The sequence below is a fragment of the Camarhynchus parvulus genome, unplaced genomic scaffold (genome assembly GCF_901933205.1).
Source record: "Camarhynchus parvulus unplaced genomic scaffold, STF_HiC, whole genome shotgun sequence".
NCBI lineage: Eukaryota > Metazoa > Chordata > Aves > Passeriformes > Thraupidae > Camarhynchus > Camarhynchus parvulus.
This window is the reverse complement of record NW_022148281.1, coordinates 221,438-248,819: the sequence shown is the minus strand read 5'-3', so window position 1 is coordinate 248,819 and position 27,382 is coordinate 221,438. Positions and strand designations below refer to the sequence as shown.

At 63.5% G+C, this 27,382-nt stretch overlaps 2 protein-coding genes across 4 annotated transcripts; one reads left to right on the top strand and one right to left on the bottom strand.

Annotated features, from left to right (window-relative positions):
- Positions 1–119: 119 nt before the first annotated feature.
- Positions 120–7,714, top strand: CARM1 (coactivator associated arginine methyltransferase 1). 3 transcript variants are annotated; one of them, XM_030970168.1, is made up of 16 exons: positions 120–289; positions 2,585–2,710; positions 2,784–2,890; positions 2,990–3,094; positions 3,754–3,864; positions 3,938–4,115; positions 4,198–4,288; positions 5,017–5,098; positions 5,187–5,272; positions 5,358–5,447; positions 5,528–5,665; positions 6,403–6,492; positions 6,580–6,692; positions 6,936–7,001; positions 7,309–7,377; positions 7,453–7,713. In XM_030970168.1, exons 1-16 carry the CDS (start codon positions 145–147, stop codon positions 7,587–7,589), a joined length of 1,734 nt encoding a protein of 577 aa, XP_030826028.1. In that variant the 5' UTR covers positions 120–144; the 3' UTR covers positions 7,590–7,713. The 3 variants fall into 3 exon arrangements, with proteins under 3 accessions (XP_030826028.1, XP_030826026.1, XP_030826025.1); XM_030970166.1 differs by having other exon boundaries at positions 6,924–7,001; positions 7,453–7,711; XM_030970165.1 differs by having other exon boundaries at positions 6,924–7,001; positions 7,309–7,714.
- A 4,453-nt stretch (positions 7,715–12,167) lies between these two features.
- Positions 12,168–26,113, bottom strand: PDE4A (phosphodiesterase 4A). Its single transcript, XM_030970144.1, has 15 exons — positions 25,570–26,113; positions 22,843–23,034; positions 22,358–22,394; positions 22,167–22,240; positions 22,015–22,064; positions 21,254–21,366; positions 19,080–19,173; positions 18,595–18,749; positions 17,866–17,964; positions 16,496–16,660; positions 15,848–15,947; positions 15,583–15,737; positions 14,561–14,683; positions 13,541–13,723; positions 12,168–12,407 (listed from the first exon to the last, which is right to left on the bottom strand). The coding sequence occupies exons 1-15, from the start codon at positions 25,842–25,844 to the stop codon at positions 12,168–12,170; spliced, it is 2,055 nt and encodes a 684-aa protein (XP_030826004.1). The 5' UTR covers positions 25,845–26,113.
- Positions 26,114–27,382: the final 1,269 nt, after the last annotated feature.

The following is a 27,382-nucleotide window of genomic DNA, read 5'->3' as shown; positions in this document are numbered from 1 at the left end:
ACCGCCCCCTCGCGCCGCCGGGATTTGGGGGCGTGTCCATCCCGGGGTGGGCGTGTCCACCGCGGGGCGGGTCCCGGGTCGGGGGTGGGCGCGGCCGGGTCGGGGGGCGGGGCCCCGGGTGGGCGGGGCGCGGCGCGGTCCAAGATGGCCGCGGTGTCGGTGTTCCCCGGCGTGCGGCTCCTCACGGTCGGGGACGCGAACGGGGAGATCCAGCGGCACCAGGAGCAGCAGCCGCTGCGCCTCGAGGTCCGCACCGGCCCCGACAGCGCCGCCATCGCCCTCTACGGCCGTGAGTGCGCGCGGGGGCCCGGGCGGGGCGGGGGGCCCGGCGGGGGAGGGGGCGTGGGGGGCTGAGGGGAGGGGGGAGGGGCCCTGAGGGGTCTCTGGGGATGGGGAGGGGGCGGGAAGGGGCCCTGAGGGGTCAGTGGGGGCTGGGGGGGCCGGCGGCGATGTGGGGTTTGGGCTGGGGGGGTTTGGGGGGTCGGGGCTGGAATGGGGGGGTTGGGGGTTCAGGGCCGGGGGGGGGCAGGGGGGGGCTCGGGGGGGCTTTGAATGGGTTTGGAACGTTCTGCGCCTCCGGGGGGTCTCGGCCCCGCCGGGCTCGGGGGCTCCTCGGGGCAGCCGGGATCGGGGGGGGGTCCCGGTTCCCCGGCGTTTTCCGGAGGCTGCGGAAAGTTCAGTCCCATCCCCGCCCCCCCCCCGGGCACTTTTGCCCGAAACGGCCCCAATTCCGTGACCTCCCGGGGCCGCGGGGGGCGGCGGCGCCGCCGGCTCCTCTTTGTCTCGCTTTTTGCCGTTCCTTGGGGTTTTTGCCGTTCTTTGGGGTTTTTGCCGTTCTTTGGGGTTTTTCCCGTCCTTGGGGTTTTTCCTCCTTTTCTCCCCAAACCCGGCGCCTCCTTCGCTTTGTGCTCGGGATTCCCGCGGCTCCCGGTTGCGCTCGGTGCTGCGAGGGGGGCGGCGACCCCCGGCCGGTGCTGGCGGCCTCATTAACCAGCGGCGCTAATTGGATAATTAACGCGCGGCTCTGACACCGGTACCGGGGGAAACTGAGGCACGGCGGCCGCTCCATGGCCGAGCCCGCGGCTCCTCCCGGGCCCGGCCCGGCCCGTTCTCCCCCCGGAGCCGTTCCCGAGCCGCCTTTGTGTGCGGGGCCGGGGGGAGCCGCCGCAACATCTGCCGCTCCTTTCACCGCCCGCAAAGCGCCGCGGGCTCCCGGTGCTCCGGGCCCGGTACCGGCCGCTGCTCCCGGTGCTCCCGGGCCCGGTACCGGCCCCTGCTCCCGGTGCTCCGGGCCCGGTACCGGCCCCTGCTCCCGGTGCTCCGGGCCCGGTACCGGCAGCTGCTCCGGGCCCGGTACCGGCAGCTGCTCCCGGGCCCTCGGGAACTCCCCGCGGCTGCCGGACCCCGGGGGCGAACCGGGAATTTTTGGGAAGCGGCCGGGTCCGGTTTTACCGGCCGCTCCCGGTGCCCCGGGGCGACCCCAGCCCCTGCATCCCCTTCCCTTTAACCCGCGAACCCCAAATCCCCGTTTCTGCCGGGAATTGCGGCTGCTCCCCCCCGGGCCGTGCTTTGGGAGCCCTCCCCCGCGGTAATTAGAGGTTAATTAGGTTAATTGTGCTTTATCCCGCTCTGTGCGGAGGGTTCGGGCCGGGCCCGGCGCTCCCCTCACTTTTCTCTCCGTCCCCTCCCTTTTTCCTCCCATCCCTCCCCATTTTCCCGCCCCGTTCTCCCTCCCCACACCCTCCTCTCCCGTTTACCCCCTCTCCATTCCCATTTTCCCCCCCAAATCCCATTTTCCCCCTCCCCATCCCCTTTTTTTTTCCCACCCCCATTCCCATTTTTTCCCCATTTCCCCTCCCCATTCCCATTATTTCCCCCCATTCCCATTCCCCCCCATTCCCATTTTTTTCTCCCCATTTTCCCCTCCCATTTCTTCCCCCATTCCTGTTTTTTCCCATTCCCCCCCATTTTCCCCCATTTTTCCCATTCCCATTTTTCCCATTCCCATTCCCCCATTCCCATTTTTTCCTGATGTTCCCCCATTCCCATTTTCCCCATTTCCCCCCATTCCCATTTTCCCCCATTTTCCGCCAATTATCCCCATTCCCCCCCATTTCCCCATTCCCATTTCCCCCCGTTTTCCCCTCATTTCCCCCATTCCCATTTTCCCCATTTCCCCCGTTTTCCCCCGTTTCCCCCCCATTCCCATTTTCCCCATTTCCCCCCGTTTTTCCCCCATTCCCCTTTCCCCATTTTCCCCCCATTTTTCCCATTCCATTTTTCCCATTTCCCCCCCATTTTTCCCATTTTTCCCCATTTTCCCCATTTCCCCCATTTTCCCCCCATTCCCATTTTCCCCATTTCCCCATTCCCATTTCCCCCATTTCCCCATTCCCATTTTCCCCCATTCCCATTTCCCCCCCATTTCCCCCATTCCCATTTTCCCCCATTTTCCCCATTTCCCCCATTTTTCCCCATTTCCCCCATTCCCATTTTCCCCATTTTCCCCCCGTTTTTCCCCCATTCCCATTTTTCCCCATTTCCCCCATTTTTCCCCGTTTCCCCCCCATTTTCGCCCCCCCAGATGAGGAGGTGTGCGTGTTCAAGTGCTCCGTGTCCCGCGACACCGAGTGCAGCCGGGTGGGGAAGCAATCCTTCATCATCACCCTGGGCTGCAACAGCGTGCTGCTGCAATTCGGGACCCCCACGGGTGAGCAGGACCCCCCCTCCCCTGCCCCACACCCCCCCCGGGACCCCCCGGGTTAACCCTTTCACCGCCGCAGACTTCTGCTCCTTCTACAACATCCTGAAGAACTGCCGGGGCCACAACACGGAGCGCTCGGTGTTCAGCGAGCGCACCGAGGAGTCCTCGGCCGTGCAGTACTTCCAGGTGGGGACCCCCGCTCCTGGGGGCCGTTCCCGCTCCTGGGGGCCGTTCCCGCTCCTGGGGGCCGTTCCCGGGCTCACGGGCTGTCCGTGTGTCCGGCAGTTCTCCGGGTACCTGTCCCAGCAGCAGAACATGATGCAGGACTACGTGCGCACGGGGACGTACCAGCGGGCGATCCTGCAGAACCACAGCGACTTCAAGGACAAGGTCCGGGGGGGTTCGGCTCGTTTTGGGGGGATTCGGCTCGTTTTGGAGGAACCCAGCTCGTTTTGGGAAAATCTGGCTCCGTTTTTGTCCAGACTGGTCTGGTTTTAGGGAGGAAGCTTGGCTCGGGTTTTGGTGGGATCTGGTTGAGGTTTGGGGGCATCTGGATCCATTTTTGGGGAGATCTGGCTGGGTTTTTGTCTGGGTTTTGGGGAGTCTTGGTTTTGGGGGATCTGGGTTTTTGGGGAGGTTTTTTGGGGGATGGCTCCATTTTTAGGGGCAACCTGGCTGGGTTTTTGGGGGCTTTTTGGCTGGGTTTTGGGGAGGAATCGGGCTGGGTTTTGGGGGGAATCTGGCTCCATTTTTAGGGGCAATCTGGCTGGGTTTTGAGGGGAATCTGGCTCCATTTTTAGGGGCAACCTGGCTGGGTTTTTGGGGGGTTTTTGTCTGGGTTTTTGGGAGGAATCGGGCTGGGTTTTTGGGGAGGAATCGGGCTGGGTTTTTGGGGAGAATCTGGCTGGGTTTTGAGGGGAATCTGGCTCCATTTTTAGGGGCAATCTGGCTGGGTTTTTGGGGGCTTTTTGGCTGGGCTTTGGGCAGGATCCAGCCGGGGCTGAGCCTGGGGGCTCCCGAGGCTCCCAGCTGCCCCCGTCCCTCCCCAGATCGTGCTGGACGTGGGCTGTGGCTCGGGCATCCTCTCCTTCTTCGCGGCCCAGGCCGGTGCGCGCAAGATCTACGCGGTGGAGGCCAGCACCATGGCCCAGCACGCCGAGGTGAGCCCGGGGGGGCTCCCGGCAGCCCGGGGGTGTCCCCACGGCCTGACCCCCTCCCCCTGCCCTGCCCCAGGTGCTGGTGAAGAGCAACAACCTGACGGAGCGGATCGTGGTGATCCCGGGCAAGGTGGAGGAGGTGTCGCTGCCCGAGCAGGTGGACATCATCATCTCGGAGCCCATGGGCTACATGCTCTTCAACGAGCGCATGCTCGAGAGCTACCTGCACGCCAAGAAGTACCTGAAGCCCAGCGGTGAGCGCAGGGGGGTCCCCGGGGGTCCCTGGGGGCCGTGGGACCCCCCGGCTCCAAGGTCGTCCCTCCCTCCCTCCCTCAGGGAACATGTTCCCCACGATCGGGGACGTGCACCTGGCGCCCTTCACGGACGAGCAGCTCTACATGGAGCAGTTCACCAAGGCCAACTTCTGGTGAGCCTGACCAGGGCCTGCTCCTGGTCCCATTCCCAGTCCCATTCCTGGTTCCTGCTCCCATTCCCAGTCCTGTTCCCAGTTCCCATTCCCAGTCCCCAGTTCCCATTCCTGGTTCCTGTTCCCATTCCTGGTTCCTGTTCCCAGTTCCCATTCCCAGTTTGGGATCCCCATTCCCAGTTTGGCATTCCCCGTTCCCAGGTACCAGTTTGGGATCCCCATTCCCAGTTTGGGATCCCCATTCCCAGTTTGGCATTCCCCATTCCCAGGTACCAGTTTAGGATCCCCATTCCCAGTTTGGCATTCCCCATTCCCAGTTTGGCATTCCCCATTCCCAGTTTGGGATCCCCATTCCCAGTTTGGGATCCACATTCCCAGTTTGGGATCCCCATTCCCAGTTTGGGATCCCCATTCCCAGTTTGGGATCCACATTCCGTTGGTCCCCATTCCCCGTTGGCAGTATTCCCATTTTCATTCCCAGTTTGGGATCCCCACTCCCAGTATTCCCAGTGTTCCCAGTTTGGCATTCCCCATTCCCAGTTGGGATCCCCGTCCCAGTACCAGTTTGGTCCCCATTCCCTGGCATTCCCCATTCCCGTTTGGGATCCCCATCCCGGTTGGGCCCTCCCGTTTGGATCCCCATTCCCAGTTTGGCATCCCCATTCCCAGTTTGGGATCCCCACTCCCAGTATTCCCAGTGTTCCCAGTTTGGCATTCCCCGTTCCCAGGTACCAGCCCTCCTTCCACGGCGTGGATCTCTCCGCTCTGCGCGGCGCCGCTGTGGACGAGTACTTCAGGCAGCCCGTGGTGGTGAGTGACCCGGGGGGCTCTGGGGGGCTCTGGGGGCTCCGGGCCGACCAGGAGGCTCCCAAACCCCCGTGCCCACCCCGTTCCCCAGGACACCTTCGACATCCGGATTTTAATGGCCAAATCCGTCAAATACACCGTGAACTTCTTGGAAGCCAAGGAGGGCGACTTGCACAGGTGAGGAGCGCCTGGGGGGGGGTCTCGGGGATTGGGGGGGCTGGGGGTCTCCTCCCACCCCCCAATAACCCCCCCGGTCCTCCAGGATAGAAATCCCCTTCAAGTTCCACATGCTGCACTCGGGGCTGGTGCACGGCCTGGCCTTCTGGTTCGACGTGGCCTTCATCGGCTCCATGTAGGTGTTTTGGGATGGGGGGGGGTCCCGGGGGGGTGCGGGGCTCTGTGCCACCCCCCCTGACCGCGCTGCCCCCCCAGAATGACGGTGTGGCTCTCCACGGCGCCCACGGAGCCGCTGACCCACTGGTACCAGGTGCGCTGCCTGTTCCAGTCGCCCCTCTTCGCCAAGGCTGGCGACACGCTCTCAGGGACCTGCCTGCTCGTCGCCAACAAGAGGTGGGCAGGGGGCTTGGGGGGGCTTGGGGAGGGATTTGGGGCAGTTCTGGGGGGGATTGAGGGGGTTTGGGGCCGCCTGGGGCGTTCGGTTTTGGGCAGTTCGGGGCTGCAGAGGCCGCACGCTCTCAGGGCCCTGCCTGCTCGTCGCCAACGAGAGGTGGGGAGGGGGCTCTGGGGGGGGCAGCTGAGGGGAGCTGGGGCAGTTCTGGGGGTGCAGAGGAGATTTGGGGGGATTGAGGGGGTTTGGGGCCGCTCTGGGGCAGTTCTGGGGGATTTGGGGCCACTCTGGGGCAGTTCTGGGGCTGCAGAGGGGGTTTAGGGGGCACGGGGAGCCTCTGGAGTGACGTGGGGGAGGCTGGGGGGGCACAGGGTGGGTTTGGGGGGGGTCCCCAAGCCCCTTCCCCCCCCCCAGCCATGTCCTGGTTGGGGCCGCCCTGGATCTGCTGCTCCCGCTGAACTGGGCTGGGAGCTGGGGGGGCCTGGCCCAGTTTGAGCTGGGGGGGCTCTCCTGGCCCAGTTTGGCCCTGGGGGGCCCTGGCCCAGTTTCAGAGCTGTTTTTATAACTGGGGGGGCAACCACGGCCCAGCTGCTGCTGCTGGGACCCCTCAGGGGCACTTTGGGGTCTCTGTGCCCCCTTGGCTGCACTTTGGGTCTCTGTGCCCCCATTCGGGGGTCCCAGCCCCTCTCCAGGTGTATTTTGGGTCGGGGGGGTCTCACGGGCTGCCCCCCCTCCCCAGACAGAGCTACGACATCAGCATCGTGGCCCAGGTGGACCAGACGGGCTCCAAATCCTCCAACCTGCTGGACCTGAAAAATCCCTTCTTCAGGTAGGGCCGGGGGGGGCTGCGGGGCCGGGGGCGCCCCCGGGACCCCCCCAAGCCCTGACACCCCTCCCCCCGCCCCCCCCTCCCCAGGTACACGGGCACGACCCCCTCGCCCCCCCCCGGCTCCCACTACACGTCCCCGTCGGAGAACATGTGGAGCACGGGCAGCAGCTACAACATGAGCACGGGCATGGCCGTGGCCGGTGGGTCCGGGGGGGTCCGGGGGGGGGTCTGGGGGGTCTGGGGAGGGGTCTGGGGGCGTCATCCCCCCGTTCTGGGGGGGCTCTGACCCCCTCCCCACGCAGGAATGGCCGTGGCTGGTGGGTCTGGGGAGGTCCTGATGGGTCTGGGGGGGTCCTGGGGGCTCTGGGGGTCCTGGGGGCTCTGGGGGTGTGAGCCCCGGTTCTGGGGGCTCTGACCCCCTCCCCACGCAGGGATGCCGGCAGCCTACGACCTGAGCAGCGTCATCGCGGGCGGCTCCAACGTGGGGCACAACAACCTGATCCCCCTGGGTGAGCTGGGGGGGCTCGGGATTGGGGGGGGGTCTCACAATGAGGGGGGGGTCTCAGGACTCGGGGGGCGGGGCTCACGATGAGGGTGGGGGTCTCAGGACTCGGGGGGTCTCAGAACTCAGGGGGGGTCTCACAATGAGGGTGGGGGTCTCAGGACTCGGGGGGGGTCTCACAATGAAGGTGGGGGGCTCAGGGTGAAGGGTGGGGGTGTCACAATGAGGGGGGGGGTCTCAGGACTCGGGGGGGGTCTCAGGACTCGGGGGTCTCACAGCCCCCCCACCCTCACCGTGCCCCCCCCACCCCGCAGCCAACACCGGCATCGTCAACCACACCCACTCCAGGATGGGCTCCATCATGAGCACGGGCATCGTGCAAGGTACCCCCGAGCCCCCTCCCCACATTAACCCCCCCGCACCCCCCAGGACCCCCCTGACCCCGCTGTGCCCCCCAGGCTCGTCCAGCGGGCAGAGCGGCGCCGGCTCCAGCTCGCACTTCCCCCTCAACAGCCAGTTCACCATGGGGGGGCCGCCGCTCTCCATGGCCTCCCCCATGTCCATCACCACCAACACGATGCACTACGGCAGCTGAAGGGCCCCCCCGGCCCCCAGAAACACCCAGGAAACCAAAACGGGGACCCCCCCCCGCCCCCCGCCCCGGGGGTCCCGCCCTCCCCCTCTGCTCCACACGGGAGTTTTGGGGTTTTTTCTTTGGTTTTGTTTTTTTTTGTGGTTTTTTTTGGTTTTGTGCGGAGGGGGGGGAAGGGGGGAGGGGTCGTTTTTTACCGCTGGATGGGGGGTGAGAATCCCCCCGGGACCCCCCCGGGATGGGAACCCCGCCGGGAAGGGGCCGAATGTACCAAAAGCCGCGGGTTTGGCCCCGATCCGGGGCGGGCGGCGCCGCCTGGCATCGCTCCGGCTGGAGCCTCAATAAACGGGAGGGTTTCACACCTCGGGGGTCTGGGGGCGTCCCGGGGGGGCTGGGGGCTCCCAGAATCCCTGAGAGATCCCAAAAATCCCTGTGGGGATCCCAAAATCCTGTGGGGATCCCAAAATCCCTGAGAGATCCCAAAATCCCTGTGGGGGATCCCAAAATCCCTGCGGGGATCCCAAAATCCCTGTGGGGGATCCCAAAATCCCTGTGGGGATCCCAAAAATCCCTGAGAGATCCCAAAAATCCCTGAGAGATCCCAAAATCCCTGCGGGGGATCCCAAAATCCCTGTGGGGATCCCAAAATCCCTGAGAGATCCCAAAATCCCTGAGAGATCCCAAAAATCCCTGTGGGGATCCCAAAATCCCAGGGCACCAATCGGAGTCTCCCCGGTTTTATTTGGGGTTTGTGCAGCCGAGCGAGGTTTGGGGGAGATGGGGGTCTGGGGGGTCCAGAACGGGCCTGGAACGGGACGGAACCGGGACAGAACCGGGATAGAACCAGAGATCCAGAACGGGCCTGGAATGGGCGGGACCGGGATTGGACCGGGGACAGAACCGGGGATGGCACCGGGGATGGGCCGGGAAGGGAAGCGGCACCGGTACCGGCAGCAGAACCGGCGCTCACCGCACGGGTCGGGGTTGTTGCGCGGCCGGTGCCGCACGAAGTTCTCGCCGGTACCGGCCCCGGCGCGGCCCCGATGCGCTCCAGCACCGGCGGGGCCGCGGGCGGGGCTCAGCCGGGCCGGGGCCGGGGCCGGTGCCGGTCCCGCCGCGTGTCCGCGCCGAGGAACCGCCGGTATCACTCGGAGGCCCGGAATGTGCGGGGCCGCCGCTGCCCCGGCAGGAGCCGCGGGGGTCGCACCGGGCCGGGCTCGGCCCGCGCTCCGCTGAACCCCCCGGGGCACCGGGACCGCCCCGACCGCGTCCGCATCGTCCCCGGCCTCGGCGGGCTCCGGCACCGGTCCCGACAGCGGCTCCGGTGTCGCCTGCAGGTCTGAGGGGACCGGGGGAGCACCGGGGCACTCGCGGGACTCACCGTGGGGCCGGGGCTCGCTCGTTCCGGAGCCTCTCGCTGCCGGGCCGTGAGGGACGCTCGGTACCGGCCCCGCTCAGGGACCCCCACCCAGGGACCCTCCCGGTCCCGTCCCCGCTCTGCCGGTAAAGGCCCCGCCCCCAGGGACCGCTCCGGTCCCGCCCCGCCCCCCGGGACCCTCCCGGTACCGCCGGTACCGCTCAGCACCGGCCCCGCCGACGTGGACTCGCCCCCGCGATGGTTTCGCCCGGTCCGTTCCCCTCCGGCCCCGCGCTCCCGCCGCGGCCGTTCCGGCCCGCGATGGTTCCGGGCATGGCGGCCGACACCGCCGGGGGGGGGAGGGGAGACCCCAGACCCCCCGTCAGGACCCCCCCCCACATCGGGACCCCCCCCCCAAAACCCCCCGGGACCCCTCCCCAATACGCCCAGAGCCCACCCGGGATCCCCCAAAGCCCCACAGCGGGGACACACCCACCACCCCCCCCCCCCCCCAAAAAATAACCCACAGACCCCAAAAAAATCCCCAAAATCCCCCAAACCCCCCCAGGACCCCACACGACCCCTGGGCTCTTCCCCTTCTCCTCTTTATTGGAGCCGCTGGCGGGAGAAGGGGTGACGGGGTGGGGGGGGATGGGTTGGGGGGTGGGGGTCGCCCCGGCCCCCCCCGCGAGGGTTTTGGGGTTCTCGGGGGGGTTCGGGGTCCCCACAATTCCCGGGATTTTCAGCGCCGCCGGTACAAAAATAAAAGCTCTGCACGACCCCTCCCCCCCCCCGCGCGACCCCCCAAATTTCGGGGGTTTTGGGGGGGGGGGGAGGGGTCAGATCCCCCCAACCCCCCCCCCCCCAGTGCTACAGCAGGGCCAGAAATGGGGACCCCCAAAAAAAAAAAAAAAAACGGAATTTTGGGGTCAGGACCCCCCCGAAATTGAGGGGGGGGTCCCGCCGGTATTGCTGCTCCTCGGGGGGGGAGGGGTCGCTGTGCAAAGCGGGGAAGGGTTGGGGAGAAAACCCCGAATTTGGGGGCTCTGCCCCTCCCCCCGTGAATGGCTTTTGGGGAACCCCCCCTGGGGACCCCCTTTTTGGGGAACCCCCCTTTTTGGGGAACCCCCCTTTTGGGGTCTCTCCCCCCTTTTTGGGGCCTTTGGGGAATCTCCCCTTTTGGGGGGGGAATCCCCTTTTGGGGTCTCTCCCCTTTTGGGAACCCCCTTTTGGGGTCCCCTTTTTGGGGTCTCCCCCCTTTGGGGTCTCTTCCTTTTTGGGGGAATTTTCCTCCTTTTTTTGTCTTTTCGAGTTTTTTAAAAAATAGAATAAAAATTCTCCTCCCCCGACCCCCCCCAAATGAACCCCGAAATCAATCCGATGGAAATAATGCAAATAAAATAATAATCCCATAAAATAATCCAATAAAATAATCCAAATAAAATAATCCAAATAAAATAATCCAATAAAATAATCCAAATAAAATAATCCAAAAAATAATCCAATAAAAGAATGCAATAGAAGAATCCAATAAAATAATCCAATAAAAGAATCCAATAAAATAACGATTCTGATAAAAATAATTCTGATAAAATAATCCAAATAAAAATAAAATACCAATGAAATCATCCCCGTAAAATAATGAATCTGATAAAAATAGTTTTGATGAAATAATCCAAATAAAAAGAATCCCGATAAAAATAATCCAAATAAAATCGTAATTCTGATAAAAATTATTCTGGTAAAATAATCCCGATAAAAGGAATTCAATAAAATAATGATTCAGATAAAAAGAATCTCGGTAAAATCATAATTCAGATAAAAATAATCCCAATAAAATAATGGTTCAGATAAAAAATAATTCTGATAAAAAATAATTCTGATAAAAATAACTCTGATAAAGGAATCCAAATCAAATCCCTCCAGTACAAAATAACTCCACTAAAAATAATTCTGATTAAATAATTCTGATAAATTATTCTGATTAAATCATTCCACTAAAATCATTCCAGTGGAAATAATTCCGATTAAATAATCCCATTAAAATAATTCTGATTAAAAATAATCAAAATAATTCCAATGAAAAAAATTCCATTGAAATTATCCCAGGAAAGCCATTCCAATCAAAGAATCCCAATAAAAAGAATTCAATAAAGGAATTCTTAAAAAATAATTAAAAGAAAAAATTCCGATTAAAAAAAATCTGATGAAAATAATTCCGGTGAAAAGAAATCTCATAAAAAGAAATGATCCCAATTTTAAAAAATCCCAAATAAAAATAACCCAAAGGGAGAAAATTCCAATAAAATAACGATAATAAATAAAACGAAACTGCGATGAAAACGATGCCAATAAAAATCACCCAAATAAAAAATAATCCCAATAAAAATCGCCCGAAAGGAAAAACTAAAAAGGTTAAAAAAATTCCAATGCAAATAATCCAAATGGAAAAAAGTCCGAATAAAAACGATCCCAATAAAAATATTGCATAATAAAAATAAAAATCAAAATAATAAATAAAAACAATCCCAGTAAAAATAAGAAATAAAATTAATCAATTAAAATAATAAAAATAATGCATAAAAATAGTAGACATAAAAGTAATCCAAATAAAAATAATCCAAATGGAAAAAATAAATAAAAATAACCCTAATTGAAATGATCAATAAAAATAATTAATAAAAATAATCCCAAATAAAAAAGAATAAGAAGGATAAATAATAAAAATTAATCCAAATTAAAAAATCAATAAGAAGGATAAATAATAAAAATTAAAATAATCCAAATACAAAAAAATCAATAAAGCGGATAAATAATAAAAATAATCCAAATACAGAAATCAATAAGAATGGTAAATGAGAATTAAGCTAATAAATATTAAAATAATAAAAATTAAGCTAATAAATATTAAAATAATAAAAATTAAAATAATAAAAATTACACTAATGAAAATTAAAATTATAAAAATTAAAACAATAAAAATTAAAATAATAAAAATTACACTAATAAAAATTAAAATAATAAAAATTAAACTAATGAAAATTAAAATAATAAAAATTAAAATAATAAAAATTAAAATAATAAAAACTAAAATAATAAAAATAAAAAGACCTCAAATAAAAAGAAAAAATAAATAAAATCAATAAAATTAACCCGAATAAAATCCCCCCCAGCGCCCCCCCAGCCCCCCCCCGTGGGAATCCCGGGGCCTCTCCCCTCCCCCCTCACGGGGGGGGCTCCCCCCGCCCCTCCCCCCCTCCCCCGTTCGGGGGGGGCTCGAAGCGGAACCGGGGGGGTCCCGGCCCCGGGGGGGGCTCCGGGGGGGGCTCGGGGCTGAGCGGGGCCCGGAGCCGGAACCACTCGCGGTTCTCGTGCAGCGCCCGCAGCATCTCCCGCGCGTCGGGGTGAACGAGCTCGGCCCAGGCCTCCCAGAGCGGCTGCACCACGAAATCGATGAACCCCACCTGGGGGGGACAGCGGGGACAGTGAGGGACATTGGGGACAGTGAGGGGACAGCGGGGACAGCGGGGACAGTGAGGGACAGTGAGGGGACACTGGGGACATTGGGGACACTGGGGACATTGGGGACATTGGGGACATCGGGGACATTGGGGACACTGGGGACATTGGGGACATTGGGGACATTGGGGACATTGGGGACATCGGGGACACTGGGGACACTGGGGACACTGGGGACACTGGGGACATTGGGGACATCGGGGACAGCGGGGACATTGGGGACACTGGGGACATCAGGGACATTGGGGACAGTGAGGGACACTGGGGACAGTGAGGGACACTGGGGACAGTGAGGGGACACTGGGGACATTGGGGACATCGGGGACAGCGGGGACATTGGGGACACTGGGGACATCGGGGACAGCGGGGACAGCGGGGACAGCGGGGACAGTGGGGACACTGGGGACAGTGAGGGACATCGGGGACAGTGAGGGACACTGGGGACAGTGAGGGACACTGGGGACATTGGGGACACTGGGGACATTGGGGACATCGGGGACATTGGGGACACTGGGGACACTGGGGACAGTGGGGACATCAGGGACATTGGGGACATCGGGGACATTGGGGACAGCGGGGACATTGGGGACACTGGGGACATCGGGGACATTGGGGACAGCGGGGACAGTGAGGGGACATTGGGGACAGTGAGGGGACATTGGGGACATCGGGGACATCGCAGGGATCTGCACCTGTGAGTTCCTGCTGGCGGCGCTGTCACACCTGGGGCTGATGCTGTTGCGTCCCCCCAGGTGTCCCCGTGTCCCAGGTGTGTCCCCAGGTGTGTCCCCATGGCCCCAGGTGTGTCTCACCTGGGATTTCTCCACCGAGGCGCTGTGCTTGTTGCACATGGGGCTGATCTCCCTGTACCCCCCATGTCCCCAGGTGTGTCCCCATGTCCCAGGTGTGTCCCCAGGTGTCCCCAGGTGTCCCCATGTCCCCTCACCTGGGATTTCTCCACCGAGGCGCTGTGCTTGTCGCACATGGGGCTGATCTCCTGTACCCCCCAGGTGTCCCAGGTGTGTCCCCATGTCCAGGTGTGTCCCCGTGTCCCCAGGTGTCTCCAGGTGTGTCTCACCTGGGATTTCTCCACCGAGGCGCTGTGCTTGTCGCACATGGGGCTGATCTCCATGCCGCGCTCCCGCTCCCGGTCCCCCTGCCTGAAGAACTCCTCCATGATCCGCTCCGTCCACTGCCGGTACAGCCCCAGCGGCTTCGTGGGGTTGCTCAGGTCGGCGCAGTGCACCATGTTCCGCAGCACCTGGGGACACGAGGGTCACCTGGGGCGGCCGGGGCCACCTGGGGACAGGGACATCACCTGGGCCACCTGGGGACATCACCGGGGCCACCTGGGGACAGGGACATCACCTGGGCCACCTGGGGACAGACTGGGCCACCTCGGGGACAAGGATGCCACCAGGGCCACCTCGGGGACAGGGACATCACCTGGGCCACCTGGGGACATCACCTGGGCTACCTGGGGACAGGGACACCATGGGGACAAGGATGCCACCAGGGCCACCATGGGGGACAAGGATGCCACCTGGGCCACCTCGGGGACAGGGACATCACCTGGGCCACCTGGGGACAGACTGGGCCACCTCGGGGACAGGGACATCACCTGGGCCACCTGGGGACATCACCTGGGCCACCTGGGGACAGACTGGGCCACCATGGGGACAAGGATGCCACCAGGGCCACCTCGGGGACAGGGACATCACCTGGGCCACCTTGGGGACATCACCTGGGCCACCTTGGGGACAGAGTGGGCCACCATGGGGACAAGGATGCCACCTGGGCCACCGTGGGGACAGGGACATCACCTGGGCCACCTCGGAGCAGCCAGGACCCCCCTCAGGCTCCACATGTCCCCCAGCGCGGCCCAGGGACCCTCAGGTCACCCAGGACCCCTCTGGGACGCCCCATCCCCCCCCAGGACACCTGGACCATCCTCAGGATCCCCTCAAGGCTCTTCGGGGACCCCCCGGATGCCCCAAAGCTCCCCCAGCATCCCCAAGACCTCCCCAAAGACCCCTGAGACCCCCCCGGGCCCCCTTGGGGACCCCCCCAGGCCCCTTTCTGGGGTCCCCCTCCCCACCTGGATGCGGTCGGTGTAGTTGTCCAGCAGCAGCACCCCCGAGCTTGTCACCTTCTTGGTCTCCACCATGGTCTTGAGGTCGGCCAGGAGGCTCATGTGCTTGGACATGTCCGTGGCCAGCACCTGGGGCAGGGGGCACAGGGGGATTTTGGGGGGATTTTGGGGTTTTGGGGGGGTTTTTGGGGTTTTGGGGGCCTGGCAGGGTCAGGGGGCACCCAGGGCAGGGCTGGGGGTGTTCAGGGGGTTTGGGGGCGTTTTTAGGGCAGGAATTGGGGGTTTTGGGTGCTGAGCATGTCAATGACCATCTGGCGCAGCTGGGGGTGCTCAGGGATGGTTTTAGGGCAGGGATTTGGGGTGTTTCAGCAGGATTTTGGGGTGTTTTATCAGGATTTTGGGGTTTCAGGGTGCTGACCATGTCAATGACCATCTGGCGCAGCGCCTGGGGTGTTTTATCAGGGTTTTGGGGTGTTTTATCAGGGATTTGGGGTATTTTATCAGGATTTTGGGGTTTCAGGGTGCTGACCATGTCGATGACCATCTGGCACAGCACCTGGGGTATTTTTTGGCAGGGATTTGGGGTGTTTCAGCAGGGTTTTGGGGTTTTGGGTGCTGAGCATGTTGATGACCATCTGGCGCAGCTGGGGGTGCTCAGGGATGGTTTTAGGGCAGGGTTTTGGGGTGTTTCAGCAGGGTTTTGGGGTTTTGGGTGCTGACCATGTCGATGACCATCTGGTGCAGCACCTGGGGTATTTTTTGGCAGGGATTTGGGGTGTTTTATCAGGATTTTGGAGTATTTTATCAGGGTTTTGGGTGCTGACCATGTCGATGACCATCTGGCGCAGCACCTGGGGTATTTTTTGGCAGGGATTTGGGGTGTTTTATCAGGATTTTGGAGTATTTTATCAGGATTTTGGGTGCTGACCATGTCGATGACCATCTGGCACAGCTGGGGGTGCTCAGGGATGGTTTTAGGGCAGGGTTTTGGGGTGTTTCAGCAGGGTTTTGGGGTTTTGGGTGCTGACCATGTCGATGACCATCTGGCGCAGCGCCTGCCGCTGCCGCCGGGACAGGTTCTGGAAGATGTCGCAGTCCTGCTCCTGCAGCAGCTTGAAGCCCACGGCCAGGTGATGGTTCTCCAGCACGGACTCGTCGTTGTAGAGCAGCGCCAGCTCCGAGTCTGGGGCACACAGGGACCCCCGGGTCACGGGCAGGGACCCCCAGAGCCCTGGGCTACAGGGAGGGACCCCCGGGACCCCCAGGCCATGGGGAGGGACCCCTGGCACCCACTGGTGTTGATGAGGAACTGGTTGGACACCCCGGGGTGGTCGACGTCGTGGATGGCGGCGGCGAAGAGGGCGGCCAGGACCTCCAGGTCGGTGAAGACGTCCTGGGATGGGGGGGGGGACACCCTCAGACCCCCCCCAAAAGCCAGCAGGGCCCCCCCGTCCCCCTCAGAGCCCCCCAAACCCAGAGGGACCCTCCAGCCATTTCGGGACCCCTCCCATTTATGGGTCCCAGTTATGGGACCCCCCCATCCACTTATGGGATCCTCACCCGTTTATGGGACCCCCGCCCATTTACAGGACCCCCCCCCATTTATGGGACCCCCGCCCATTTACAGGACCCCCCCCATTTATGGATCCCACCACCCATTTATGGGATCCCCAATCCACTTTTGGCATCCCCCTCAATTTATGGGACCCCCACCCATTTATGGGACCCCCCCCTGTTTATGGACCCCCCCTATTTATGGACCCCCCCCTATTTATGGACCCCCCCATCTATGGATCCCACCACCCAGTTATGGGCCCCCTCACCCCAAAATCGCCCCCAGAACCGCTCCCACCAGCCCTGAGCAGGTCCCTGCAGCGGCTCCCACCGCCCATAGAGGAGACCCCTCCCCATCTCCGGCCCGCCGTGGGTCTGGGGGCTCACGTCGAGGGCGGGGGTGGCCAGCAGCACGTGCGTGGACTGCAGCACGTCGGCGGCGTGCAGGCTGTTGTGGTACGCCACGTCGGGGTGGTAGTGCTGCTCCAGGGCGCGGGCATAGCCCAGCAGCGCCCGCTCGGGGATGGCAAAGGTGCGCACCAGGTCACGCTCCTGGGGATGGGAATGTGCCCAAATGTACCCAAAATGTGCCCAAAATGTGCCCAGAATGTACCCAAAATGTACCCAAATGTACCCAAATGTACCCAAAATGTACCCAAATGTACCAAAATGTACCCAAATGTACCCAAATGTACCCAAATGTACCCAAAATGTACCCAAATGTACCCAAATGTACCCAAAATGTACCCAAATACAGCCAAAATGTACCCAAAATATGCCCAAATGTACCCAAATGTACCCAAAATGTACCCAAATGTACCCAAAATGTGCCCAAAATGTACCCAAATGTACCCAAATGTACCCAAATGTACCCAAAATGTGCCCAAATGTACCCAAATGTACCCAAAATGTACCCAAATGTACCCAAATGTACCCAAAATGTACCCAAAATGTACCCAAATACAGCCAAAATGTACCCAAATGTACCCAAAATGTACCCAAAATGTACCCAAATACAGCCAAAATGTACCCAAAATGTGCCCAAAATGTGCCCAAACCCAGCCCAGCAGCGCCCGCTCGGGGATGGCAAAGGTGCGCACCAGGTCACGCTCCTGGTACCCGAAAATACCCCAAATGTGCCCAAAACACGCCCAGAACACACCTGAACCACCCCCAAAACACCCCAAAATAAATACCCCCCAAAACACCCCAAAATACACCCCAAATCACCCCAAAATACACCCCAAATACCCCCCTGCCAGCAGCAGGGAGGGGGCTCAGGGGGTCCGGGGGCATTTTTGGGGTCCGGGAGAGGTTTTAGGGTCAGGGGGTCAGGGGGTATTTTGGGGGTCAGGGGTCAGTTTTGGGGGTCCCAGGGGCAGTTTTTGGGGTCCCAGGATCAGTTTTGGGGTCCCAGGGGCAGTTTTTGGGTCCCAGGGGCAGTTTTGGGGTCCCAGGGTCAATTTTGAGGTCCCCGGGGCAGTTTTTGGGGTCCCAGGGGCAGTTTTGGGGTCCAGGGGGTATTTTGGGGTCCCAGGGTCAGTTTTGGGGTCCCAGGGGCAGTTTTTGGGGTCCCGGGGGCAGTTTTTGGGTCCCGGGGGCAGTTTTGGGGTCCCCGGGTCAGTTTTTGGGGTCCCAGGGTCAGTTTGGGGTCCCGGGATCAGTTTTGGGGTCCCAGGGGCAGTTTTGGGGTCCCAGGGGCAGTTTTTGGGTCCCGGGCGCAGTTTTGGGGGTCCCGGGGGCAGTTTTGGGGTCACCTGGAAGATGGTGAACATGATGCAGCTCAGCGAGCGGTTGTTGGAGAACTCGGACACGCGGAAAATGTTCAGCCCCCACTGGTTGAGGCTGTCCAGCTCCTGGGGGGGGGCACGGGGTGGGGGGGCTTGGTGGGGACCCCCCTCTGCTCCCCACAGCCCCCTCAAACCGCCCTGAGCCCCCCAAACCGCCCCGAGACCCCCAAACCACCCTGAGACCCCCAAACTGCCCCGAGACCCCCAAACTGCCCCAAGACCCCCAAACCACCCTGAGCCCCCCAAACCGCCCTGAGACCCCCAAACTGCCCCGAGACCCCCCCAAAACTGCCCCGAGACCCCCCCCAAATCACCCCGAGACCCCCAAATCACCCAGAGCCCCCCAAACCGCCCCGAGACCCCCAAACTGCCCCGAGACCCCCCAAAACTGCCCTGAGCCCCCCAAACCACCCTGAGACCCCCAAACTGCCCTGAGCCCCCCAAACCACCCTGAGCCCCCCAAACCACCCTGAGACCCCCAAACTGCCCCGAGACCCCCCCAAAACTGCCCCGAGACCCCCCCCAAATCACCCCGAGACCCCCAAATCACCCTGAGCCCCCCAGACCCCTCCAGCCCCACCTGGGCCCCCCCCAGGCGCCCCCAAGACCCCTCAAAACCCCTCCCAGACCCCCCCAGACCCCCCCCCGGACAGCCCCTGGACCCCCCGAGACCCCCCGACCCCCCCAGCCCCGCACCTTGCCCAGCTGCTCCTCCGTGTCGGTCTCGACGCCGTAGCGGGGCAGGGGCCGGGGGTCCCGGGGGTCCCGGGGGTCGCAGCCGGGGGGCGGCCGGCGCCGCTTGTCCCGCTCGGGGGGGCCGGGGCTGGGGATCTCCACCTCGGGCTGCTTGTCTGGGGGGGACACGGGGGTCCTGGGGGGGCTCTGGGGGTCCTGGGGGGCTCTGGGGGGCTCTGGGGGTCCTGGGGGGATCTATGGGGGTCCTGGGGGGGATCTATAGGGGTCCTGGGGGGCTCTGGGGGTCCCTATGGGGGCTCTGGGGGTCCTGGGGGGCTTTGGAGGGGATTACAGGGGTCCCTATGGGGCTCATAGGGGGCTCTCAGGGGTTTGGAGGGGATCTGAGGGGTCTCTGGGTGCCAGGGGGTTCCCGGGGTTCCCGGGGGGGTCCCGGGGGTCTCAGGGGTGTCCCGGGGGTCCCGGGGGGTCCCGGGGGTCTCACGCACCCAGGAAGGTGCTGGCGATGTACTCGGACACCTGGTTCCCCGAGCGGCTCATCCCGGACAGGTGCGACAGCTCCCGGTTCAGCATCCGCTTGAACTGGGGGGGGCGGGGGGGTCAGGGACCCCCGGGACCCTCCCCACACATCCCCCCCCACGAGACCCCCAGGCCCCCCCGCAGGGCCCCTCGGTGCGGGTGGTCCTGGGGGGGACACTGGGGGGGGCACTGGGGGGCACTGGTGCCCCCCCCCCCCAGGACCCCACCTCCCATTTGCCCCCTCCCCAATTTGGGGGTGGGAGGAGCCTCCCTGCCTCCTCCCCCCAGCCAATCAGGAGCCGCCGTCCCGTCTCCATGGCAACCGCCGGCTCCATGGCAACCGCCCCACAGTGGGGGGGGGCGTTTAACCCCTCCTGTGCCGGGGCAGGGGGCGGGGACAGCGCTCAGCCCCGCCCCCTTCGGAGACCCCTCCCCAAATCCCGCACGTGCCGCAGCTCCGGGCCCTGCACCGCCCCCCCCGCCCCAAACTGAGCGGGAAAAGCCCCCCCAGGGCCCCCCAAACCGCAACGCGACCCCAAATGGGGGGGGCACCACCCCAGGGGCCCCCAAACCCCAACGCGACCCCAAATTAAGGGGGAAAAGCCCCCCCAGGACCCCCCCCAAAATAACAGCACGACCCCAAATGGGGGGGGGGCGCATTTTGGGGAGGGGGCGCATGCAGGGAGGGGGGGAGGGGGGGTCCCCGCGCCATGGAGGGGTCGGGGGGAGGTCGGGCGCGCCCCCCGCCCCCCGCCCCCCCCCTTACCTGGTCCCACCACCCCACCAGCCAGGGCCGGGCGCAGCTCTCGCAGAAAAAATCCACCAGGGGCATTTTGGGGGCCGCCAATTCGGGGAGGGGGCGCAGGACCCCCCCCCGACCCCTCCCCAGGCCTCAGCAGCGCCCCCCGCTGTTCGCGGTGGTTGGGGGGGGGCCCGGAGAGCCCCGATCGGAGCTCAGGGCCCGGGGGGGGCCCCGCGCATGGCCCGGGGGGCTCGGGGGGCTGGGGGAGGCAGGGCCCCCCGCGGTGAGGGGGCAGCGCCAGCGCCCCCCCGCGGGACACGGCCCGGGGGTCTCACATCGCCCCCGGGGCGGACGGACAGGGAAGGGCCCCCCCCCCTCCTCCTCCTCCTGCCGGGGGTCCTGAGCCCCCCCCGAGGGTCCTGAGCCCCCCCGGGATGGGGGTCTGGGGGGTCACTGGGGGCCCATGGGGGGTTGGGGGAGGGGCAAAAAGGACGCGGGGGTCCGGAGGGGTCCGGAGGGGTCTGGGGGTGTCCGGGGAGGTCCGGGGGGTCCGGGGGATCCGAAGGGGTCCGGGGGGTCCTGGGGGTTTTGGGGTGCCCTGGGGGGCAGGGAGGGATGCGCGGGGTGGGGGAGGGGATGCGGAGGATGCGGAGCAGGCGGGGGGTCCCGGGGGGTCCCTGAGGGTTTTTGGGGGTCCCGGGGGTCCCGGGGCTCCGCTCGGGGCTGCGGAGGCCGCGGAGCGCCGGGCGGGGGGCGGGGGGCCCGGACGCCTGCGCGAGGCCTGGCCCCGCCCCCGCCCCGCCCCCGCCCCGCCCCCTCGCCGCGGTCACGGTCACGGAGGGGACACGGGGGGGACACGGGGGGGGGACACCCCCACCCGGGCTCAGGGACCCCCCCGAGGGGCTGGAACCCCAAAAACGGCCCGGGAACCCCAAAAAGGGCCCGGACCCACAGGGGACACCCCGAGAGTGGGGGGAGCCCCCCAGACCCCGCCCCCAAAAAAGGGTCAGGGACCCCCCAAAATGGGCCCAGACCCCCAAGGGACCCCCCGAAATGTGGGGACCCCCTGAAGGGCTCGGGGCCCCCGCTCAGGGCCCGTTGGGGTGGGGGTCCCTCCTGGGGGGGGACACGGGAGGTGACAGGGCCAGGGGGGCTTGGGGACACCTCGGGGACACCTCGGGGACACCCTGGGGACACCCTGGGGACACCAGGGCCATCGGTGCCACCAACAGAGCCACTGCCACCAGGGCCACCAGGGCCACCAGGGCCACCAGGGCCACCAGGGCCACCAAGACCCCAGCGCAGCCACGGCCACCAGTGCCACCGCAGCCCCGGGTCCCTGTCCCAGCCTGTCCCCGTGTCCCTGTGGGCTCTGTCCCCCCATGTCCCCCGCGTCCCCACCTTGTTGGAGGCCATCTCGCTGACCGCCCGGTGCGTCTGCAGCGTCTCCAGCTGCTCCAGGCACCAATCGAGCTCCTGCAGCGTGTCCCAGGCCAGCTGCTGCGCCGCGGCCTCTGGGGACAGGGACACAGTGCCATGGGACAGGGACAGTGCCACAGGGACAGAGACAGTGACACTGGGAGCCAGAACAGGGACAGTGCCACCAGTTCAGCTCCTGCAGCGTGTCCCAGGCCAGCTGCTGCGCCGCGGCCTCTGGGGACAGGGACAGTGCCACAGTGACAGTGCCATGGGACAGTGCCACCAGAACAGGGATAGTGACACTGGGACCCAGGACAGTGCCACAGAGCCACCAGGACAGGGACAGGGACATGGAAATTGCCACTGGGACCCAGGAATGGGACAGGGACAGTGCCACAGTGCCACCAGGACAGGGACAGTGACACTGGGACCCAGGACAGGGACATGGGAATGGGGACAGGGACAGTGCCACAGGGACAGGGACAGGGGACAGGGACGCCCCCGGGGGTGGCACTGAGGGACCCCCGGGCCAGAGGAGACCGCGGGAATGGGAAGGACCCCCAAGGTGGGGGGGGTGGGACATGGGGACCCCCGAAATTGTGGGGGGGCCCCGCAGGGTTTCAGGGACCCCCCCCGGAATTTTGGGGCCCCGCAGGGTTTCAGGGACCCCCTCACTGCTCGGGGGGTGGGGGCTGCCCATCCGTGCCTCAGTTTCCCCCGCGCCCCCCCAGCCCCCCCCTCACCTGCGATGGAGGCCGTGCCCGGGGGGGGCTGCGAGCCGAGGGGCGACCGCCTGGGGGGGGCAGGGGGGGGTCAGGGCTGGCCGGGACCCCCCCCCCAGTTTCAGATTGGGGGGGGGGTCAAGGTCAGAGGTCAGGGGTCAAAGGTCACGCACGTGCAGGCCGGGGGGGCGGAGCCTTTGGTCAGCATGGAGAGGTTGCTGCGGACGCTGCGGAGGCTGGCCAGGACCTGGGGGGGGCAGGGGGACATTGGGGGGGCAGACACCCTGAGACCCCCCCAGGACCCCTGAGACCCCCCTGGACCCCCCAGGACGCCCCCAGGACCCCCCAGGACCCCCCGCCCTACCTGAGCAAAGGGGGTGACGATCAAATCCTCGCCGTGGCTGCAAGGGAAATTTGGGGAGGGGGGGTCAAGCAGAGGATCTGGGACCCCCCCCTCAATTCAGGGGGGGGGGGCTCATAGAGCTGCAAGGGGGGTCCTGGGAGGAGATACTGGGGGGTCTTTCGGGAATTTTGGGGGTCCCTGAGGGGATTTCAGAGAGGGGCTGGGGGAATGGGATATTGGGGGGGGGTCTCCAGGAAGTGGAGGGATATTGGGGGTTCCCAGGGGTGCTGGAGGGGTCCCTGGGCTCGGGGGGCTCTGGGGGGTCCCGGGGGGTCCCGGGGGGCTCTGGGGGGGTCCCGGGGGGTTTGGTGCTCCGCTGTTGGCGGAGGAGCAGCGGGACAGCCTGCGGGGGGATCCCTGGGCTCGGGCGGATTTCGGGGGTCCCGGGGGGCTCTGGGTGATCTCGGGGGGTCCCGGGGGTCCCGGGGTGGGGGCTGGGCGCTCACGCGTCGCTGCTGGCGGAGGAGCAGCGGGACAGGCTCCGCGGGGACGCGGCCAGCTCGCTCTCGGAGCGGTACAGGAAGGACTCGCGGCGCTGCGCGGGGGCGGCCGCGGCCTGGAGCCCCCCCCGGGCCGGGCTGCGCTGGGGCTCGGGGGGGCTCCGCGCCCCCCCCCAGGGGCCGTTCTCCATCTCCGAGCTGCGGGGACACGGCGGGTGCCAGGGCGGGACCCCCGGCAGCGCCCCCACTTCAGCCCTGGAGACCCCAGACCCCCCCAGACCCCCCCAATTCAACCGTGCAGCCCCCCCAGACCCCCCCAGTTCAACCTTGGAGCCCCCCCAGACCCCCCAGTTCAACCTTGGAGCCCCCCCAAACCCCCCAGTTCAGCCCTGGAGACCCCAGACCCCCCCAGACCCCCCCAGACCCCCCCAGTTCAGCCCTGGAGACCCCAGACCCCCCCAGACCCCCCCAGTTCAGCCCTGCACCCCCAGACCCCCCCAGTGCCGCGAACCCCAGGAGACCCCCAAACCCCAGAGCCCCGGGGGGGGGGGGCGGTGCGAGGGGGACACGGGGGTGGTCCCGACCCCCAGTCAGCGGCGGGGGGACCCCAGTACCGGGGAGGGGGCGGGGGCAGCCCGGGGGGCTCGGGGGGGTCTCTGGTCCCACGGAGGAGCCCCCCAAGCTGGGGGGGCCCCGGACCCGGGGGGAGCCGGGGGGGCTGCGTGGGGGTGGGGTGACTCACCGCCGGCAAATTTAGCAACCGGCTCCGGGAAGAAAAAGGGAAAAAAAGGGAAAAAAGGGAAAAAAAAAGGAAAAAAAAAGGGAAAAAAAGAAAAAAGGGAAAAAAAGAAAAAAGGGAAAAGCGGCGGTTCTGGAATTTCCGCGGGATCGATTCCCCCCGCCGTGCGAGGGGGCGCGGCCGGGGACCCCGGGGGTATCCCGAGGGGCGGCCCCGGTTTGGGACGCGGTCCGGGGTCGGCACGGTGCAGCCCCCAGAATTGGGGAGGGGATGCTGGGGGGGGTCCCGCGGATGGGACGGACACGGGGAGGAGGATGAAGATGGGAGGAAGAGGAGGAGGAGGAAGGGCTGGGGGACGGGAATGGGGCAGGGAGGGGGGGATTGGGGAGGAGGAGGAGGAGGATGGGGATGAAGTAAGGATGGAGAGAGGAACGGGACGCGATTGAGATGGAGGAGGAGGAGGAGGAGGAGCGGGGCACCGGGAGGGTGACGGGGACCGGGACATTCCCCGGCTCCGGCGGGACCCCCGAGCCCCCCAAAGCCCCCCGGGGTCCCCCCAGCCCCGGGGCCGCGCGATCCGGCCCGAGCCGGCCGTGATTCATCCCTGACGGCCGCAGGTGACTCATCCCGCCCCGGAGCCCGTCCCGGAGCCCCCGAAACGCCGGAGCGGCGGCGCCGCCATGGGCGGGGAGACACCGGGAGGGGAGCGGGAGAATCCCCGGGGCTGCGGGAGAATCCCCGGGGCTGCGGGAGAATCCCCGGGAGCCGGGAACTGCCTCCGGGAGATGGGGAAAGGCTCCAGAGGCTGGGAACAGTTTCCAGGAGCTGGGAAAAGCCTCTGGGAGCTGTGAGAATCCTCTGGGAGCCGGGAAAATGCTCCAGGAGCCAGGAAAAGCGTCCGGGAGCTGGGATCAGCTTCCAGGAGGTGGGAAAAGCCTCCGGGAGCTGGGAAAATGTTCCAGGAGCTGCGAACAGCCTCTGGGAATTGATAACAGCTTCCAGGAACTGGGAAAAGCCTCCGGGAGCCGGGAAAGGCTCCAGGGGCCGGGAAAAGCTTCCAGGAACTGGGAACAGCTCCCAGGAACTGGGAAAAGCCTCCGGGAGCCGGGGGCAGCTGGATCCCGGCCGGATCCTGGCACGGCTGCGGCTCCGGGCAGGTCCCACCCGGAATCTCTGCTGCCTTCGGCCTCGTTCCGCTCCGGGCAGGGAAATTCGGGCGGCCCGGGCGGAGCGGCCGCTCCCGGCGGTACCGGGAGAGCGGGCGGGGGTTGCAGGGCCGCGGGATTGGGGGTCCCGCGCCCCGAGCCCCGGGTTTGGGGGGTCTGGGGGCTCTCACCGGGGGGATCCCGGCCCCGCCGCCCCCGCCGCCCTCTGCAGCTGCTCGGCAGCCACGGGGAAGGGAGGATGAGGAGGAGGAGGAAGGAAATCACCCCCCCAGCAGCCGCTCTCGAGTGCCGACCATCTGCCGAGCCTCCTGTGCATAAATTAACGGCGCTAATGAGGCCGGAGCGGCGGAAGGACGCGGAGCTCCCGGCACATGGCGGCGCCGCCTGCCCAAGTTGTTTTCCCGAAAAAAACTGAAAAAACTTCCGCGCCGGGAACGGGAACGGGAACGGGAACGGGAACGGGAGCGGGGCCAGATGGACCGGGGGCGGAACACCCCCCCCAAAATCTCCTGGGTCCGGGATCCCGGGGGTCACACCGGGAGGAGGCGGGGACGGGGAGCCCCGGTGCCCCCGAGCGCCTCTCCGGGACTGGGAGGATGCGGGGGCGGTACCGGTACCGGTACCGGGATGGGGTTTGGGGCTGGTCCCACCTCTGATCCCGGTACCGGGAGGATACCGGGGAGGGGTCTCACCTCCAATCCCGGTTCCAAGAGGATGCTCAGGAGCTCCCGGTGCCGGTACCGGGATGGCACCGGGGGAGCTCCCACCGCCGGTACCGGTACCGGGATGGCACCGGGGGGTCCCGGGGGTCTCGCCTCCGTCACCTACCGTTTGCCGGTGCCGGGGGTGCCGTGCAGGGACGAGGGCCAGGACATGCGGGCGCTGCGCAGCCCGGGCCGGTCCCCGGTGTCCACGGCATCCGCCCGCTCCATGGGCCGGGGCCGGTGCCGGTCGGTGTCGGAGAAGCCGCGGTGGCGGATGCGGATCGGGGTGCGGGGCTGGCGCCAGAGGTGCTGCGGGGGGCGCAGGGGGCCCGGGCCCTCCCGGGGCACCGGCAGCGACAGCGACGGGCTCTTCCCGGAGCCCGGTACCGGCTCCATCATCGCCGCCACCGGGGGGAACCGGGCGCCCGGGATGCCGCCGGCACCGCAGCCACCCGCGGTGCCGGAGCCGCTGCCGGTAACGGTGACGGTACCGGAGCGGGTCCCGGAGCCCCCCCGCCCCCCGGTGCCGGTTCCGGGGTCCCTACTCAGCGCTCCGCGGTACCGGCAGCGGCTCCTCCCGGTGCCGGGCTCCGCATGGCCCCGTGCAACCGGTTGGAAAGAGCCGGGAAGGAACCTCCCGGTGCCGCCGGTGCCGCCGCCGGTGCCGCCGCCGGTGCCGCCCCCGCGCCCCGCTCGGCGCCTCCCCCCGCCCCGGGACCTCCCCCGGCCCCGGAACGGCTCCGCCCCGGGACCCCGCGGACCCCCACGCAGAGTCACGGCGGCGCCGCCCCCGGTAACCGGGGATCCCCCCGGTGTTCCCAGCACGGGGATCCCCCGGAACGGGGATCCCCCGGGGTTCCCAGCACGGGGATCCCCCGGTAACCGGGGATCCCCCCCGGGGTTCCCAGCACGGGGATCCCCCCCGGTAACCGGGGATCCCCCCAGGGTTCCCAGCACGGGCCAACCGGCCCCTAAGGATCCCGGTTCTCCCCTCCCCGGGATTCCCCGCACAGATCCCCCAATGGGGATCCCCCTCTCGGGGTATCCCCGACCTGCGGTGCCCCCCTCATTAAGGGATTCCCCCACAATTAAAGGATTCCCCCTAATTAAGGGATTCCGCCCCCCAATTAAGGGTCCCCCCCCATTAAGCGATTCCCCCCCAGCCTCGGGGGACCCCCTCGTGCCCCCCCGTGCCCGGCCCGGGTTTGGGGGGCGCAGGGAGCCCCCAGGCCCCGCCCAGCACGGACCCCACCCCGGGTTTGGGGCGGCCCCCCCTGCAGGAGATCCGGGGGGGGTCCGGGGGGGGCCCCCGTTTCCATGACGGTGTCACACTGGGGTCACCAGAAAAATTCCTTAAAAAATCCCAAAAAAACCCGTCAAAAATTGCCTTTATAACCTCCGAAAATATCATTAAAAACACAAAATTCTCCCAAAAATTCAACTTAAAAATCCCTAAAAATTCCCCCCAAAAAATCCCCAAAAAATCCCCAAAACTCCCTCAAAAAATCCTTCCAAAAATCCGGAAAAATTAAAAAAAAATTCTTTAAAAACCCTAAAAAATTCCTTTAAAAATAAAAAAAAATCACCAAAAACCAGCAAAAATTGCATTTAAAAAATCCCCAAAATCGCATTAAAATCCAAAAAAATTCCAATAAAAATTCCCATTAAAGCGCGACTGTCGTAAAAGGTGTCGTAAAGTGTGACTGTTGTAAAAAAAAAAAAATTTCACCAAAAACGACCAAAAATTGCATTAAAAAAACCCTGAAAATTGCATTAAAAACCCAAATTCCCCCCAAAATTCCATTTAAATATCCCCAAAAAATTCCATTAAAAGAACCCCCAAAAAAGCTTAAAGAAACCCCAAAAATTCCATTAAAAACCCAAAAAATCTTTTAAAAAAACCAAAAATTCCATCCAAAAAATCCCTAAAAATTCCA